Here is an 18,278-nt window from a genome sequence, read left to right as displayed (position 1 = left end):
TCGGATGTGATCAAACCAAGATAAACTGCCAGCTAAAACACAAGGTAAGAATGGATACTTCTCTTACACCTTACAGCTACCTTTTGTGTCACATTAGGATCGATGAGGCAGAAGCCTGAACTTTAGGAATAACAAACCAATGTCCAAAAAAAATGTAACACATACTCTGATGTGCTGTTAGTCTAAATGTTCCAGATACTGCTGGTGAAAATCTTTGAAGCTCTTGGGAGTCTCAATTTTGACCCAGATGTGAGGAAATAGAGGAAATATTACCACATTGTCTTTTACATTTCTAATCGCATATTTGATCTGTCATTTAAAAGACACGAGGAGCAATGAAGCTTAGACCAAACAAAATTTTTTCTAACATTTGATTATATAACCAAACATGTGGCTTACACAAACACAGGAATAGTCAGGTATGCCTCCACGGTACTCTAACCACGGCATCTTCTCAGGATTGTTGGAAATGTTTTTGTCTGTTGTGTCCTCACAAATTAAAGTCATGATGTTCTGTGTCCATATTGTAGGCCTACCTGCAAAAAAAAAAATGGTTCAGTATGTAGGCTAAACAACCAAATAATTCACACACACATATCTTTATAGTAGCAAATTTAGCAGACCAGGACCAGTTGTCATGCAAGTTCCTCTAGGAGTTTGTCGTGAAATAGTAAAAGTTTTATCTATTTTATTTATTTATTTATTTATTTTCATAATGCGTTGTCATTAGAAAGGGGAGAACAAAGGGAATTACAAAAGTGGTAATAGAACATATTCTTAGTTCTTAAACAGCATAAATGTTCAATAATAAATGTTCAGTAACAAGGCTTGGTCTTAGTTTGTACTTTGGATATGACAGTAAAAGAGGTTGTAAACAGCCTGATCAGAACTGACCCAGGATTGCGCTGACAATGTACAGAGAAAACAACATTTAGATAAGAGGACAGATGAAATATGTCACAGTCCATCAGGAAATCAGGAAATAATTATTTTCTTTTATAGAGAGCAGCACATTTGGCTGAACAGACTGGAAGAGAATGGATGAGATTGAAGTATCACACAGTCATGGTCAGTAAACTCTAGATGTACAAGTTCTTGCATAGTAATGAGTTAAACTATGGGTTTTTTTTTTTTTTTTTTTTTAAGACTATCCACAGGAAAAAAACATAAATTACCTATATAATTACCTGCATATAATGTCTTAGAAAATAGACTTTAACTGTCACAGATAAAATAGACTATTTCATTTTACTGATCTTACCAATTTGACTACATTTTCTTACGGGATTGTTTAGAGATAATAGTACATTTAAGACATGTAGGCTATTTGTCAAATTCAGATGTTGATTTTTCAGTGACAGCTAGCAGTACAGTAACACCGTAATAATAGTCAAAAAGATTTGTCTTACTGCTATCAAATTTACCTAACAGCTTTGAAGTCAGTCATGGCAGTGAAATAAGGCCAAAGATACATTCATCATATGTTTGGTCAACAGAGGTAGACCTATAGTATGTGATATTTGTAACACTTAATGAAATAGACCTCTATTAAACCTCCATATCGATGTCATGCACCAAATAAAAACATAATGAAGCAATTAGTGTCTTCAGACCTGGTGTGTGCTCATTATACAATATTATTCTCGAGGGAGCAATCATTTCAATAGCCAGCAGCAGCTGATATTGATACAGCCTTTTTATTACTGTCTTTATTGCTACTGATTAAAACCAAGCAACACAAAAAGTAATGTAACTTACACAGTATGGTAAATGAAACCACTCATATGGGAGGTGGGAGAATATTATTTATGAGTACTAGGCTATTTCCTAAAATAGCTACAGTGGCTTTAATATTACATTTATTTCAGCTTTCCCCTCATGTAAGTGATACAGTCAACAAGTCATTATTGTAAAATAAAGCCGACAACAAATATGTAGGAAAAAATATTGATTTAATTTATCTTAGGGACTGTTCGTTATTTATTTAAGGGGCCACCGGAGGAGTTTTGAGATCTGTTGTCAAAAAAGACATGACCCTCCCTTCGCCAGCAATATTTTTTTTCTATGACCCTCCAAAATGATTGTGAAAAAAGGCATGACCCTCCCCGATAATTTATTGATTAGCCTAATTCTGTACTGGTTTGCGCTTGGCAAAGATGTTCAGATAGCCTTTGTTTGTTTTTTAAACCATAAACTCTTGCTTTCTCATCTGGCTACAACGACAGACCAAACCTACGATTCGGTTCGTATCACGATTTTTAGCGCAATTTTCCACCGGACAAAATTGCGATTGTTAACTCATGATTTCTGTTCTGTCTGTGCGAACCAGTGGCGGAGCCAGAGGGGGGTCCGGGGTGGCACTGGACACCCCTGACATGCGATTGGCCACCCCGGGTGCCACCCCAAAATTTTATTTGCTACTGGCAGTTGCTGACGCTGATTTAAAAAAATAATAATTACGTTCGCCGGCAGCGCGGCGCGCGCGTGTTTTCAAACGGACGAGCAGAGCACGAGAGATAGTTGCAAGATCCCGAACTTCACCGAATAAGAAAACATCATATTTGAAGTAAGTTTTTAAGGTTTAGCATCAGGGGGGGTTTGCTCCGAATATATTCGGCCTAATACACGCATACAGTAGGCTACATTGCCGTGTGTACGTTACAGTATACAAATGTTCTAGCTAATGTGAGGATAGGAGATCAAAACGGAGGCAAAGAAGAGCAGAAACAAGCGATATCATAATGCGATCACTAGGACTGTGAAGCTTTATGGGTGTAGGGTGCTGATGGACTCGATCTACTGTGTTTTGATCATCATTAAATTAAATCTGATCTAGATGTAGTCTTTGATAAAAATGCGATTTTCTCAGCTTTTTGATCATGTTGCTTTTATGAAACTTGCCAACATTCAAGTGTTGATAAAAAAGACGCATGAAGCTAGAATAAAACAGATTTTTTTTTTAAAGCACAGGGTCTGTTCTTTGGTATGTTCAGATATTCATACAACAAAATATTCTGGGGTGCCATGAAATTGTGAAAATTACCAAAAACACCATTTTTTTTTATACTGGGAGAATAGTTATGATAAAAATGTTGGTAATTGATGATTGGAATATGAATATGATTTGAATCATATTTTAAATTTGGCATATTTTTTAACAGGGTCAATTAAACATGAAAAGAAAGAGAGATAGGCTATAAGAGTTCTTTTTAATAAGCACAAACATAGTCCAGTCATTTTATGAAAAAAGGTTTAACAAATTGCAGCAGAAGCAAACTCAAATAATTTTGTATCCTCAATATGTCCTGAGTAAGGAAAAAAAGTCCAGAAGAATCCCATTAGGGGAAGTTTTGAAAACTGTTTCTGGGGATTCACTTTTTATTTTACCTACCTTTTGTCTTCTGCATTCTCCTTACCATTGTCTCCTGTTCTCCCCTCAGACTCGTCCCCCAGAAACAGTCCCACAGACCCAGCCCAAAACTCAATCTCTTAAAAAGTACTTCCTGCCTCTATGTATTAATGCTCATGGGTAGCCTAAATGGGTTCCATTCAGACATTAACATTAAGTATTTTACAGTTATATGTCAACAAGATTCAACAAGACATTTTCACCTGGCTATACCCAATGTTTAGATCTGTTGTGGTATTTATGCAAATTAGCACATACATAATTAGATTATGCACCATTTGTCCATGTTAACAAACAATTTAAAAAAAAACTTGTAATACATTTTTTGTTTGTCTTGATGTAAGTAATCAACTCAGTAATTTTCATGGTGATATCTAAAGGTTAATTTTTACCCTATTCATGTGAGAGAAAGAATGAATAGGCTATATTTGGGTCTTTTTCTAAACTTTCCCCTAATGGGATTCTTCGGGACTTGTTTTTCCTTACTTAGGACATATTGAGGATACAAAATCAGTTGAGTTTGCTTCTGTTGCAATTTGTTCAAGGTTGACCCCCATTTTGGCTTAAAATGACTGGACTAACAGGCAGATCAGATGCAAACAGACCCCAGCCCTTGCATCACCACTGGCTAGTCAGAGTCAGTGTGGTCAGACTTCAGAACCATCAAAAGCTCAGAGCATCTACCAGACACAGGCAGTCAATCACATACCAAATTCAGGAATTTAAATTGAGAAGATTTTGCCAGATTAAAAGGATAGTTCACCAGAAAATCAACACACAAAAAAAATAAATAAATTAAATAATTATAATTAGAAAGAATAATTATAAATTATTATAATGAAATAATTATGTTGTATTAAATCTTCCTAGGATAAGATTTTATATTGATGGGCAATAAAATTGTTAAAATTTTTCAAGTACATGTCTGCTTGATGCCTGCTATATCTAATTAAAAAAAAAAATTGTAAATGTGAGGGTTTTTTTGTAAATAAATGCAGCAGTTCATAACAGACACATGCTACGGTATCTTATCTCATTGGTGCTTCAGCTTTGTTTTCTGCAAATATTTTGGATGTTCAGCACTTATAGACACAAACAGAGTGACCCAATTCCTTCCATAAGCTTTTCCACTGTATGTGTGTGTGTGTGTGTACTGTGCAGTGACGTGCGGTGATGTCTTAAAGAGGCTAGGCACTGAGTTATGAAATATTACCTGATTTATTGTTTAAAGGCTAATAATACCAGTAAACATTACGCACAAGCGCGGCATATCAAGAAATGTACAAATCAGGATGTATATCGCGTGTATTCTCTCTCTCTCTCTCTCTCTCTCTCTCTCTCTCTCTCTCTCTCTCTCACACACACACACACACACACACACGCACGTCGCACACACACAAGAGCGGCACAGGCACACACCGCGAGTAACAGTAGTTTATGTCCACTCCACTTCAGCATTAGAATGCAACCATTAATCCTTATTGTTGCACAGCGGCCAAAAGTAAAAGTAAAATCACACACCGCTCAATTGAATATGAAGTCAAATGGCTTGCATTAATTCAACCATATTTATCAATTCAATATTAAGCCCAAAATAGTTTTTGACTCACCAATCGGTAGATTATTTGTAGCCTACATCAAATTCATCCGCCGCCATTTCCTCATGAAGACGTCGATCACAGCTTTGTAAAACTCATCTTTACGGGCCTTCAGTTTGCACAGTCTCTGGCTCTCAATTTAAAACATTTAACTCTCTGATGACCTTTTAACTCTGGTGCTGTCATTTTGGCTTTGAATTTGCCGCGGGGATTAGGCATGTAGGCTATCTGTGGTGTGTAACGTTAATCACGTTAGCTGCGCAAATGTCCAGTAATATCTTGATTTTAATTGGTCCATGTCTGATATGTTACGGAGATGTTACGGGCATACCATATTTACGTCCAAAGGCACAGCAGAGATGTGCTTTTTGACGTACATGTTAAAGAATACAGGATCGAAGTGCGCATGCGCAACATGGGTTTTTCGCTTGCCGTCTGCAATGAATGGACAGTAAAAGCACTGCTTATTCTACGATTTGTTTTTTATTTGATTATGCGTAACTGCTACATTTGTCATCATAACGTCTAAATAATTGGAATAACACACATATTGCATATATAAATCACAAGAATAAACAGTAAAAATACAAATACAAGTTTATTATTTAATAAACCATTTTATTTTTGAATTTTGGCAGGGTAGGCAGTGCCTAGTTTGCCTACCCAGACCGCACGTCACTGGTACTGTGTACCCCCGCAAGTAGCAGTGGCCACCCCCTGGCCACCCCATGTATAAAACTCTAGTTCCGCCACTGGTGCGAACCAATCTTGCACTTCTATCTACTCCTCAACCAGACCACCTAGAGACTTCGGGTTTTCGGCATTATGTTAAGGAAGGTCTAATCTCGGGAACACACAAAAAAAAATCCAGGAAAAGATTTACTATCTCTTAGTGTTGTGATCCCATGACGTCAGAAAATTCCGCTAAAACACTCACTGAGTTTTTATTACTTGTTTATTTTAGATTTGAAAAAAAAACTTGTTTTTGGTGCTGATGCGGTGTGACTCGTTCAACATGTGGGTGGCGTTGCGAATAAAGCATCTAAAAGCTGTCACAAAGAACCGGCAAAAGTAATGATTGTTAATATGTCATATATAGCTAGACATTTTAATTGTTTTTAATAAACAAGTGTTTTCTGTGTCTACTGCAAAGATGAAGTTGACGATGCGTCGCGATCGTCTCAGAACGCGCCAGAGAGAAATGCACATTTCATAAAGAGAAAGCAGTCTGTTTTCCTTCATTTTGAATTGTTCTGCATGTTTAAAAGTAGACATTTCAAGCTTTCTATATATTTCTCAGGTCTATGAGGCAAGTAGCATACCTTACGCTGAGTTTCGGTTCATTTATGAGACAAGAGTCCAGTTCACTCGCCTGCGCCTCCGTGTCATGATTATCTATTTTCTACTATATTTAGACTACTTCTTATTTATTAAATCCAGATGAAACATTGATTAAAATTAAGATAAAATTAATAAAAAAACGAAATTTACTTTAAAGAAAGGCTTTGTGCTTTCTGTTTGAGGTCTCTGTGCAATTTTTAAAGTCGCTTCAGAGCAGTCATGTCCGTGCGTAATGGAGAACTGTCACGTCCGTAAATTATTATTTTTTTTCACAGAAATGCAAACACGAAAAATAAAATAAAAATAATATAAAATTGAATTTTCTGTGGAGGCCGATCTTTATTCATCCGGTGGGTATATATATATTTTGGTTTGCACAGTGTAATTTATAGAATTACTAAAAAATATTTTGCCACCTAGAAGTTAAAGATTTTTTTGTGTCACGTCACATGTGTATTTCCCTCATATTAAATATAAAACGCATGTGTAGACTGATATTTTTCTAATGTCTTGACTCCTTTCAGACGTTTCAAATAAATGCATTTTCTGAGAATTTTTATTTTAAGTTTTGACTGCAAATGTCACGTCCATTCACTGGAATCGCCCAATTTTAACGAATTTATCCTCAACTAGTTTTTGTGGTGTAGGTCTACGTATTTTATGTTAACTTAAATAATAGCCTACTAATAGTGATTTAAAGATGTGGTAGCGCTGCGAAGATCGCGAGTCGTCAACTTCATCTGTCTAGCCGACACTGACATAAAAAATAACTGTTTTATTAGTAAACAATTAAAATGTCTCCTGCTATTGAACATATTTGCCTGTTCCTTACAAAACACTGACAGTGGGGTTTTTGACTTTTTTTTTTTTTTTTTTTTTGAGCAGCTGCGGACAAATTATTTCGACACACACACAATATTGATAAACAGATTTTTTTTGTTGCTTTTTTAATACAATAAAAATTTCATTTAATTTATTGTTTAATAAAATTATAAGCCTATTATTTTTAGTTTATTAACAGCAACAACAGCTGTAAAGATGAAGTTGACGATCGCCATCTCCGTAGTGAACACGCCTATAGAGAGAAATGCACATCATTACATAACCAGAGAGTAGCCTATTTCTTTTCGTTTTAAATTGTTAAAAAGACATTTCAAGCTTTCTTAAGATATATTTCATGTATGTGAGGCATATGCTGAGTTTCGTTAAGTTAGGATGAGATGCGCTCCTGTTTACGAGCAGTGCAAGTGACCACGCGGGCGCCTCTATGATTGTGTTGTCTGCTATATTTGATATTTGGCAATTGGTTGATACATTTTTTTTATTAAAATTAAGATACAATTTATACAAAACGAAATTCACTTAAGAAAAACGTTTTCTGCAAAACAAAACTTAATTAAGTGGTCAAAATCATGTCTGACCCGCTCCATGTCTCTCGATATTGCGTATACTCGTGTGTGCGGTTCACTTTTCATAATCAACATAGATGAAAAAATAACATTATTATATTTTAACAAAAATTAAACTAAATGAGCTTATTTAATGTTAACAACACAGTAGGCCTACAGACTCTGTATTTGTACAAATTGCTGCACATTCATTTTATTCTGAATTTTGCACACACAAGTTGAAAGGCATTTGTTTGTGCATGCATGTAAAACATATCTGCAACATTTATCAAGTTCACTGATAATTATGCGTGCATTTATTAATTATTATCTTAATGAATAATGTAACAAGGACGAAGCATGTAAACTGTTTGTTTAGAATTTGGATCGATCATCGCAAATAGATCCGAATGAAGAAACGTACAAAACCATAGGCTATAGAAAATGGGTGGGCCCGGACCTAAATGCCCACCCGGGCCCAATGGTAGCGCCGCGGCTGGTGGTAGCCCTACATCTTACACATCGTGGAAACAAAATAAGAATGGAAACTAAAATATGCAGTATCGCGCTACAGCGCACATTCTATCAGCAGTTCTGGCGCCTCAGTCCCAATACTGTTAAACTCGACGTACGTTCACATCACATGTTAATGCAGCGGTAGAGTTACACTCACAGGACACTGTGCACTCAACAAAAGTTCATTATTTGCTCGTGCTTTAAAGCTTTGCCGGGTAAACATTTCTTTGGCATTCTGTTCTGACATGATGCACTTTTTCTAAGCGCGAACTGAAGCGACACTGTCAAACAGCGCCAAACTGGATTTTTGTTGGGTCAGACCCATCTGATATCGAAGAGGGGCTGATAACGCGAGATCAACATGGAGCTAAATGGAAAAAAATAGCACCAAACAAGCCACTTTGAAATGTTGCTGTTTTAATGAATATAAAAGTTGGGTGACCCTCCCACTAAAAAAAGTTGGATGACCCTCCCCTCAACAAAGAATAAAAAGACATGACCCTCCCCTATTTTCCTCCGGTGGCCCCTTCCATAAATACCGAACAGTCCCTTAAGGCTTCCGTTAATAAAAAAATAGCCCATTGCAATATACTAAATCATCCTTGTAACAAGACAAACACTACAACTATATTATAATAATATTAATACTGAAATCCTCTGAGGTCATCACAATCGATAATAGAGATGCAAGATGGGATTAGTTGGATTTGTATGAACTGAGAGAGCGAGTTTGCAGTGTGATGACTGATGATATGAGAGACATCCAAGTAGTGCCAGGTTCAGTTATACCCAAATGATCATGTTGCCAAGGACAATAGGGATATTAGCAGTGGTGTGAAGTAACGAATTACAAATACTCATGTTACTGTAATTAATGTAAGTAGTTTTTTTCAGAAATTGTACTTTTTAAGTAGTTTAAAAATTGTGTAATTTTACTTTTACTTGAGTACATTTTAAGTGATGTATAGGTACTTTTACTCCGCAATTTTCCTTCCGTTTGTGGTCGTTAGCCTACTCATTACATGCTTGTTTTAAAGGGGTGATTGATTATGATTTCACGTGATTTATGATTTATGATAATCAAGTATTCTACATTCAAAAGATTGATGTATTTGAATTACATATAAAAATTTCCATCCATTTGGATTGCATCGTTTCAACATAAACAAACTAATAAACTTAATTTGGTGCATATTTGCCAGTCATACATGATTGAAACGGGTGACTGGTCAGATTTCTGTAACAATACTAATAAACTGAATGGGTTCTAAATACACTTTTTAATTTCAAAATGAACAGATGTATGCTGTAAAAAAAAAAAGCCTGTTTTGTTTTGCTCTGATAATAAAAATTTTGTCATGTCTGTATCTTTTTTTTTTTTTTTTCTCACAGAAGAAGGGATTAATCTTTCTGACTCTCCCAAACTGAGATTGGTCCTGGTTGGAGTGACAGAAGCTGGGAAAAGTGCTGCTGGTAATGCCATTCTGGGCAAGAAAGCCTTTGATGAGGTTGGGGTAAAGACTCGAGAGAGTTTCCCGTGTCAGGGTCTGGTGAGAGGACAGCAGGTGCTTGTTGTTGACACCCCGGGTTGGGAATGGTTCAACGTCAATGGCTCCTCTGCATCAGTATGGACGGTGAAGAAGGAGATAATGAGGAGTATGAGTCTGTGCCAGCCTGGTGCCCATGCCCTGCTGCTGGTGGTACCACTGTCATTCTCGTTCTCCCAGCGTGAGTGCCGTGCCGTGGAGGAACACGTTGAGCTGTTTGGTCCAGAAGCCTGGAATTGCAGTTTGGTGCTCTTCACAGTCTTAGACAGAAAACTGTTACGTGGTTCCACCCTAAAAGAAGAAGTGAAGTTGAACGTGGAGCTACACAGGCTGGTTGAGAAATGTGGAGGCCGTTTTCATGCTCTGTACAGCAATTCCAAAGAAGGTGAGAACCAGGTGGCTGAACTTCTGGCCAAGATCACGAAAATGATGGCTACCAATGGAGGGACTATGCTCTACAGTGAGAAGGTGCTGGAACATGCCAGAGAAATGGAGACTGAAGAAGAGAGAAGATTGGAGGAAGAGCGAAAGAAGAGGGAAGAGAACATAGAGAAAGTGAGAGAGTCATTGAAGGCAAAGGAGTTAAGAAGGTCGAGAAGGAGAACAGACCAACAGATATTGGACGGTAAGACAATATTCTTAAAATATTATTAATCTTCTTGATTGTTTAAAAAAAGGTAAACATGTGGAGTTATATTTGTGAAAAAAGTACTGAACACAAGTTAAATGAGAATAAAAACCTCAAATATGTCAAGTCAAGTTTATTTATATAGCGCTTTTCACAATACAGATTGTATCAAAGCAGCTTCACCGTAATAAATTAAAATAATACATAAATGTTTGTTTCAAGTGGAAAACGTCCACGTTTGGTAATGCTGATCAATAGTATTGTTGATTGATTAATTAAATTAAATATCCCCAAATATCCCCAACTGAGCACGCCAAAGGCAACATGTCTATATAAGCCAATATGTCTATATTTTATTATTTAGGCCTATACTTTTATATTTTAGCTTGATAATGAAATGTCTTAGATAATTCATTGTTCAATGCTTTCAAAAAATACAGATAGATAGATCTGTTAACTAATGTGTGCTGCTCGGTTGATTTTGTTTAGATTAGTTCAGAATAATTTTCGTTGGCGAAGCAAAAACAGAGAAAGTAACTGAATATTACATAAAATGTGAGCAACAAGTTTATCAAACTCTCTGATTAACTGCGGCTTTATGACTACAGCCAAATCACGAACAGCAGCACTCTTGCTCGTGTCAAAGTCAATACGCTTAGGATGTTTTTCTTGTTTTCTACAGGTAAGGAACAGAAAGCCTCAACTAGATACAATTATAACAATGACCTGCCTATCAGTGACAGAAGTAACTTTCTTCAGAGCTGCAAACAACAATGAACGATGAAAAGGACCTCAGGATAAAACAGTCATATCCACCCCTGCAACTCACCACCAGACGCCAGGCCATCATCATTTCTCATCTGTAGTACCTGATCCAGACACTACAGAGTTAACCTGTAACATCCAAAGCAACTTACAAATGAGGAACACAAGCATGCTCAGGCACTTTATTTACATAATTATTGTTAATGATTTACAATATCAAAGCTCTTAATACATTGTTGTAATGTTTTGCATTCAAACATTTCCTTTTTGTGAAAATGCTCTGTCATGGTAACAAAAGAATATATTATGACATTAACAATTTAAAAGTGTATAGATACCAGTTTTGAGGTTTCAATTTTAAATTTAAATAAATTAAAATTCCTTTAATGTGCAAAAGTTGTTATTTTCTTCTTTTCATTCTTGTCTTTGACAAAATGCTTTGGCCAGAATTACTGTAAAAATGCTAAAAGTGCTACATTAGTTTTCAGTCCTCTGATACAATCAGTCTGCATCTTTCAGAATTTCCTTTTATGCTTATACACTCATTTTATAATATCACTTGATCTGTCATTGTTTAACTGAAGCACTTGAAACTCTCACACCCTAAGAGCAAATAACACGTGACACATAAGACACACATAAGTGCAATTACCTTTTATAATAAAATATGTGATATTTGACAGTGTAAATCATATGTACACAAAGTTTTCAGCTCAGACTTCCATCAGTATGCAAGGATTTTTAACTCCCAAAAGATGAATCTGCCATGTGCTATAAATTATTAACAAACCAGAAAGCTTAAAAAAAAAAAAAAAAACTAAGTGTTAAGTTGATAAATTGATGTGTTCGAGGACAGCAGGTCTAACTGTTGGTCTAATTGATGCTCATCTCAGCTCTTCTCAATCTTCAAACATACTTTTTAAAGCTTTTTAAGGAAGAAAAAGTTGTTCCAACACCTCCTGACTCTTTCTAAACCTCCAAATTCCTATGCATAAGGAATCATGGACCTTCTGCCAGGCCTCCAGTTCAGATTTCCATAGAGCTGCTCTGGAGCGGATGAGCAGAGAGGCCTCGCTCTTGCTCCCTTTGGCCAGACTTATACTGTCTTTGCAAATAAAAATGACATCCAAGCCAATAAAGAGGGCATTTAGAGTGATGAATCCAGCTCTAGCAGACTTTGAGAGAGCTAGTGGCGTCCCTTTTGCCAGCTGGCCAATGTCGGGAAGGTCTGCTGCCAGTTTGGGAATGCTGCGAGCACTTTGTGCTTCCTGGAGCCCGACCTTTGTTGCAGTCGCAATCACCTCCTCAGTTTTGAGTACTTTAACAGCTGAAGCTGCATCTACCAGAGCATCAATACCTTTGGCCACTCCTCCTGCACGAGCTATCAACTGTCCTGCTTTAAACAAATCCACAACATTGGGTTCCTCTATACGCTCACTACAGGCCCGCTCCAGACAGTCTAAAATCTTCCCCACATCATCCATGTATCTCTGAAAAATGTTCTGTGCATTTTTCCCATGGTGACTGTTGACTGCTGCTTCAGTGATGCCTGTGACTAAGCTATTGACCCCACTGGTCACCCCCAGACCGACACCTGTCAGAGTGAGAGCCAATGACACTCCTGCAGTGACAGGGGCAAGAGCAAGACCAACAATGGACAAAACACCCCCTGTTATCCCAACCGAACTTCCAGCCACAGTGGAGATACTGGCCCCCATCTTCATCTTGTCCAGCTGAACTGCATTCTCCTCCAGGTCTGACAGGAACTTCTCCATTCTAGAGCGACACTTACTGAATAAACCAATGAAGTGCAGAGCGTGGTCCTGAAAAATGAAGGTCAGCTTTGTGTTCTGGTCCATCCTAGATATTAATAGAAAAAATACAGTTTACAGCCACATTTCACGATGCACCAGTGTGAAGAAAACATTGGATCATAAAAACAGGTCTCACCTTATTTTGCACAACTGCTTCAAATGATCAAGCATTTTTTTCATGGAGTCCTCACTTAAGTTCAAGCTGAACTTCACAGGTTGAGCCTTCTTACATCTGTAAAGAGTTTAAGTAGGATTAACAAAGACTATATTTTAAAGATTGTCGTAAAAGCAAATTATCTTTGAATTCAGGTTGAATGATCCACTCAGTTTGGCCTATAGGTTATGATGAATAATGAAGATGTTTAAATCTTACCCCAATATTACCCTAATACTTATAATACTTGCCTATAAGTATCTTCAGTCCACAAAACACTCTTGGATCTGTGAGGGGTTGTAAATGTAAAAACAAAATATTAATTATTGATGTAACTATGGACCTAAACCTTCAAATTAGTTGATTTAGTAAATGCCATTGAGATTGCTGTGATAATCTGTGTGTATTAACATGTTTATCAAATTACTATCCTTTTAAATGAACATTGCATGAATGTCAGTACTAACTTTTTCTCCATTCTCTCGCAGATCTTTTCTGTGATACGTATGTATTTGTCTAATTGAAAAGCTAGGACGTCCAAGTTACTGAGTGATGGAAGGAAGAAGGTTTCTGCATTTCGTTTAAAGTGGATAAGGAGAGGAGAGGCCATTCTGGCAGCTGTGATGACTGATCGCACACTTTCAGGACTCTCAGCCTTTGGCAAGAAGCTCCGCCCAGTGAAGACAAATAGTGAGGTGACTGTGAGCTTCTCTACTGCATCCAGGAAGTTGTCAAGTTTCTCCAAACCCTCAAGTGTGTCCTTCAGGACGGCACCCAGTTCCTTCTCCAGCTCCTGGAGTCTGGAGTCAGCCGTGACCTGAGTTAAACCACTCCACAGGTACTCCCCAAAAGCCTTGGCTTTGTTCTCTGAGCGCTGAACATGGTCAAACTTAAGACTGACTTTGTCTGCTTGGTCCTTGATGTCTCTCATCTTCTCCAGCTCTGTCTCTCTCTGAAGGGTCCATTTTTGTTGTTTGTCACAGAAGTCGCTCACTGTCTGAATGTAGTTGAGTGTGTCCACTACATACTCAGACAGGAGCTCCTGTAATTGTTCCCTGTGTCAAAACAGAGCAATTTACATAGTAACAATGATATTTCCTATCTGAATAAATATGTGATTTAATGCATTTCAAAATATTTTAATCATAAGTTTAAACTACTTAGTAGGTCATTCTGAGCAGTCAGAGCAGATTTTCAGAGAAATGTTGCCTTCCTGCCATTCAGAAGGGCTATTCTTGGTTGGTGTAGTTCATATTAAGATCTAACATATGTTAAGTTGTAGACTACAGTTTGTTGTGGTGTGTTTACATTTTTAAACAACTCAATTGGCAACCCAACACTGGGTAAATTTTGGACAGAACACATGGGTTACACATTTTAACCTAATGTCAGCTCATTTAGACTAAAAGCTGGGTAAATTTTTGACCCATGGTTTCCATCTTTCTTGTATCAAATGTTAGGCTAAATATATTAATTGAATTTATATAAATTATTTATATATAGGCTAATATATTAATAAAACCTGTCTATTTTGGAAATGAATGGATATTATGGTTCAACAGATACAGACAATATATTGCGTTTGCTAAGTGATATTAAAGAAGAAAAATGCTTTCCGTCTCCTCTGTCGGATTACAGCTTAACCTTCCGTCGAACACCCCCATTATTCAACAATGTAAGTATGGCAGTGTCTGGCTGCAGACTTGCACTTGGACCATCAGACTTGCACTCTCTCAGTCACCTGCGCTTCCTCTGCGCTTCCTCTGCAAGTGACGTCACTTACTATATGGTTAGGGTATGATTAGGATTTGGTTGAGGATTATGTAATTATGCATAATTTACTGTTATTGCTATGGTTAGTACATGTTACACATGTAGTCTGAGAGTGCAAGTGCAAGTCATGGTAGCTGATTTTGTTTTGAAACGTGTCGCGGCTGTATGTGAAATATGGCCACGTCAAATCTTTAATTCGGTCTGCAAGGCAAACAAACCTAGCAGATGTGAAAAAATATTAGCAAACATTAAAAAGTTAAACTAAAGATGTTTTTTTTTTCAGAACATTATTTGATATTTAGTGAATGCAAACCTTAAAGTGAATCAGGAACATCACCTCAGGAAGTTTTCTCTCAGGACAAAATGGCCGTTTATAAACCGCCGATCAGGTGTGGTGAACAAATGAGTCCTACTGAAGTACTCATATAGGGGGACTTCCATAATAAAGTGACTTTGTATGATTTGTAACCACAGGCACTAAAGCGATTACCCATAAAACGTGCTTTGAACTAATCGGATTGCTTGGGTCCTAAGCTCGGACTCATCTCTTCAGTAGGACCAGAGCCCATCTACGGAGAGCCTGCCCACTCACTATTAAGTCCTATTGTACCGAATTTTGGTTGTAGTTCCACCAGAGTTCCACTGGGGGGCGATCGCCCATGAGTGCAAAATGAATGGGAGTCTATGGTGCTAGACGGCTAAATTTGTCTCTTTCACCCGATTGCCGTTGAGAAATCTCAGATTCGATTGAAGGTTTTGCAAGTTCAACATGGGTTATAGGTCGAAAGTTGAATGAACGAGTACTTAATGTCCTTTCGATTTCTTACAGGTTGAGTTGTTGTTGCCCGTAACACGCTAGCATTCTGCTAATGAACGCTGATAGGTCAGTGAAGAACTGATTACGACCAGAGATACCGCTTGATGGCATCGAGGCATCCGAAGCAGGACCAGAAACAAACAAAACAAAAACTCTTCTAGCACGTGTGTTTACCTGTGTCAGCTGTGTTGTCGATGCCTCGAGAGAAAAGAAAGTGCAGAGCGCGAAAGCACCAAGGTGACTGAAAGATTGCCGTAAAGCAGTATCTCTGGTCGTACGATGTGTATGACGTCATTGACATTTTAAAAGACTTTTTAAAGCAAATAAGTGACTCTAAAAAATCTAAAACCCCGCAATGTGTAATTTCTTTGCATCTCCTTTCGAATACAACATTCAAATTACTAGACAAAAAATTATATCCTAAGAAAAGTGGATTTTGATGGGTATGGCGTCATAGACATTCATGATGCACTCGTCCTGTGAGCGCCCTCGTATGAAACCAGAGTGGAACTGCAACCAGTTCAGAAGCCGGAAGTTTACTGAGTGGAACTTCTCCCCTTATTAGACATTCTCTGGTAGGACTCATTTGTTCACCACACAGGTTTGGCAAACCAGGGCTGCGTTCCAGTCCAAAATTGTCATGCCCTTCACTTGCTAACTTCCCTTCCTCTCGTTCACTCGGATGTACGTCATTGCGAGTGCCCACTACTGGCGGAAACTGCAATGGGCTGAACTGGAACGTCCTAAGCCCTTGATCACTTGGAATCAGCTGTGGAGTTGATTTATTATTTACATTTTTTTCCCTTTAAGAATTTGTTTAATGCAGCATCCAAATGTTTATAGGTGTGTTTGGGTTGTTTTAAATTTTAAAAAAATTATAATTAATATATCATAGAGTTGTTTGTGTGGTGGTGATTAGACGAGATATGCGGTGACGTCACAATCGTGTTGCATTGTGGGACATATAGGTGCCTGAAGTGTACATTTGAAGCAGACTCGCTCCCTCGGTCAAAATCGAGGGAACGAGGGTCTGTCCATATAAACTTCCCTCGTCCACTTCACGAAGTGGAACGCACTTCAAAATGGCGGCAGGGATTCCCCCGAGGGGAAGTGCTTAGGGAAGTTTGCAAGTGCGTGTCTAAAAGTGGACTGGAACGCAGCACAGCAGTGGGTTAGCTACATAACCCAGCAGGCTGGTTAGTTTGTGAGGAGGAGCATCATTTCTACTGTGAGTGAACCTTAACCCAGCGGTTACACAACAATGTGAAAATCACCCAACAACAGGCAGATCACAGAAGTCTGGGTAAAAAAACAACTTTAGCACATTTTAGAGTGTTGCACAACAGTAGGTTATGAAACTCTGTCAGAGCTTAATAAGAACATTAAATTCCCACACCCAAACAAAACTGATTGAAAGATACAAAATAGCCAACTTGTTTTTCTGCATTCTCGGCTGTTGTTTTGTGATAGACTATCTATCTGAAGAAAATTGTGTTTGTTTCCAAAACTTCCACAAACTGCTTATAGCCTAAAGTTCTTAATTCACGTTGAAAACAGAATTTAAAGTTGCTGTCTTTTTTTCTGTTTGATTGCATCCTGACATGTCTTTTTATTTTGGACGTAACTTTGTGTAATCATAAACTATGGAAAAAAAAGGTGATTAAAAAAATTATAAATAATAAATGTACCCACCTGGTGCCCATTGTAGCCTATTTCAGAGTAGTCTACTGATGGTAAGCTTTGGTGATGACACTTTTCAAACTGAGTTGAGAAAGCAGGAAATCTTTTGTTTTTGCTCCGGACTTTTAAGTTTGCTCCGGAGGTTTAAGTTTCGTTTTCTTTGCTCCGCCCTTCAGCACAGAGGTTCAAGGGTTCAAAAGAATTGTGCGTTAATAAACGGTCAAATGCACATCTTAACAGTAAGGCTACTCTCGTGAAAAACACTCTCACATGTTAGCATAGTGTTTTCGGTAGTCACGTCACCGGCCCTAGACAATATGAATGGCGCATTGTCTGGATGTACTGATGGTGATGACTGTCTGTGTCTGACATTCCACAGCTCGATAGACCCCTCGCTGCAGACTGTAGCGCGGTGACGTCACGCATGTTACCACGCATGCGCAAAGTATCGTGTTTACAATACGCACGTGCGTCGTACTTACTGCTGTTAATTGCGCTTGTACAAGTTATATTTAAATTAATTTCGGATGATGTTAGCGTGTGTTCGAAAGTGATGGATTCGATGGCAGTTGCATTATTTATGCTGTTTAAACAATTGTGGGTTTGTGTTAGCGGCTTTTAATTGTAAGAGATGCCAGATTTTTTTTAAAAACAGTTAAAGTTATGACATGTTTTAAGATATGTATTAGCATTCGATATGACAGGGTTTCTGCAGATCTTAAAAGGATCTGTAAAAATCTTAAATAACCTTTAAACAAATTAAGGCATGGAATATGTCTTAAAATAGAACAGAAAGACTTAAATTAATGAAGTCATGTTGATTGTTGCATGCATTGCAAAAAAAAGTT

The 18,278-nt window shown here is 37.7% G+C and overlaps 2 protein-coding genes across 2 annotated transcripts; one reads left to right on the top strand and one right to left on the bottom strand.

The window, feature by feature from the left end:
- Positions 1–1,001: 1,001 nt before the first annotated feature.
- On the top strand, positions 1,002–11,204 carry LOC308696084 (uncharacterized protein; the record flags this gene model as incomplete). Its single annotated transcript, XM_081374457.1, has 3 exons — positions 1,002–1,068; positions 9,645–10,424; positions 11,110–11,204. Exons 1-3 carry the CDS (start codon positions 1,038–1,040, stop codon positions 11,202–11,204), a joined length of 906 nt encoding a protein of 301 aa, XP_081230583.1. The 5' UTR covers positions 1,002–1,037.
- Positions 10,547–17,831, bottom strand: apol (apolipoprotein L). Its single transcript, XM_081381408.1, has 6 exons — positions 17,701–17,831; positions 17,443–17,600; positions 13,628–14,215; positions 13,412–13,447; positions 13,143–13,238; positions 10,547–13,052 (listed from the first exon to the last, which is right to left on the bottom strand). Exons 2-6 carry the CDS (start codon positions 17,451–17,453, stop codon positions 12,122–12,124), a joined length of 1,662 nt encoding a protein of 553 aa, XP_081237534.1. The 5' UTR covers positions 17,454–17,600; positions 17,701–17,831; the 3' UTR covers positions 10,547–12,121.
- Between the last annotated feature and the right edge of the window lie 447 nt (positions 17,832–18,278).

This window comes from Scardinius erythrophthalmus (assembly GCF_964197995.2).
Source record: "Scardinius erythrophthalmus genome assembly, chromosome: 1".
NCBI classification, from domain to species: Eukaryota; Metazoa; Chordata; class Actinopteri; order Cypriniformes; family Leuciscidae; genus Scardinius; species Scardinius erythrophthalmus.
This window is presented reverse-complemented; position numbering and strand designations above follow the sequence as displayed.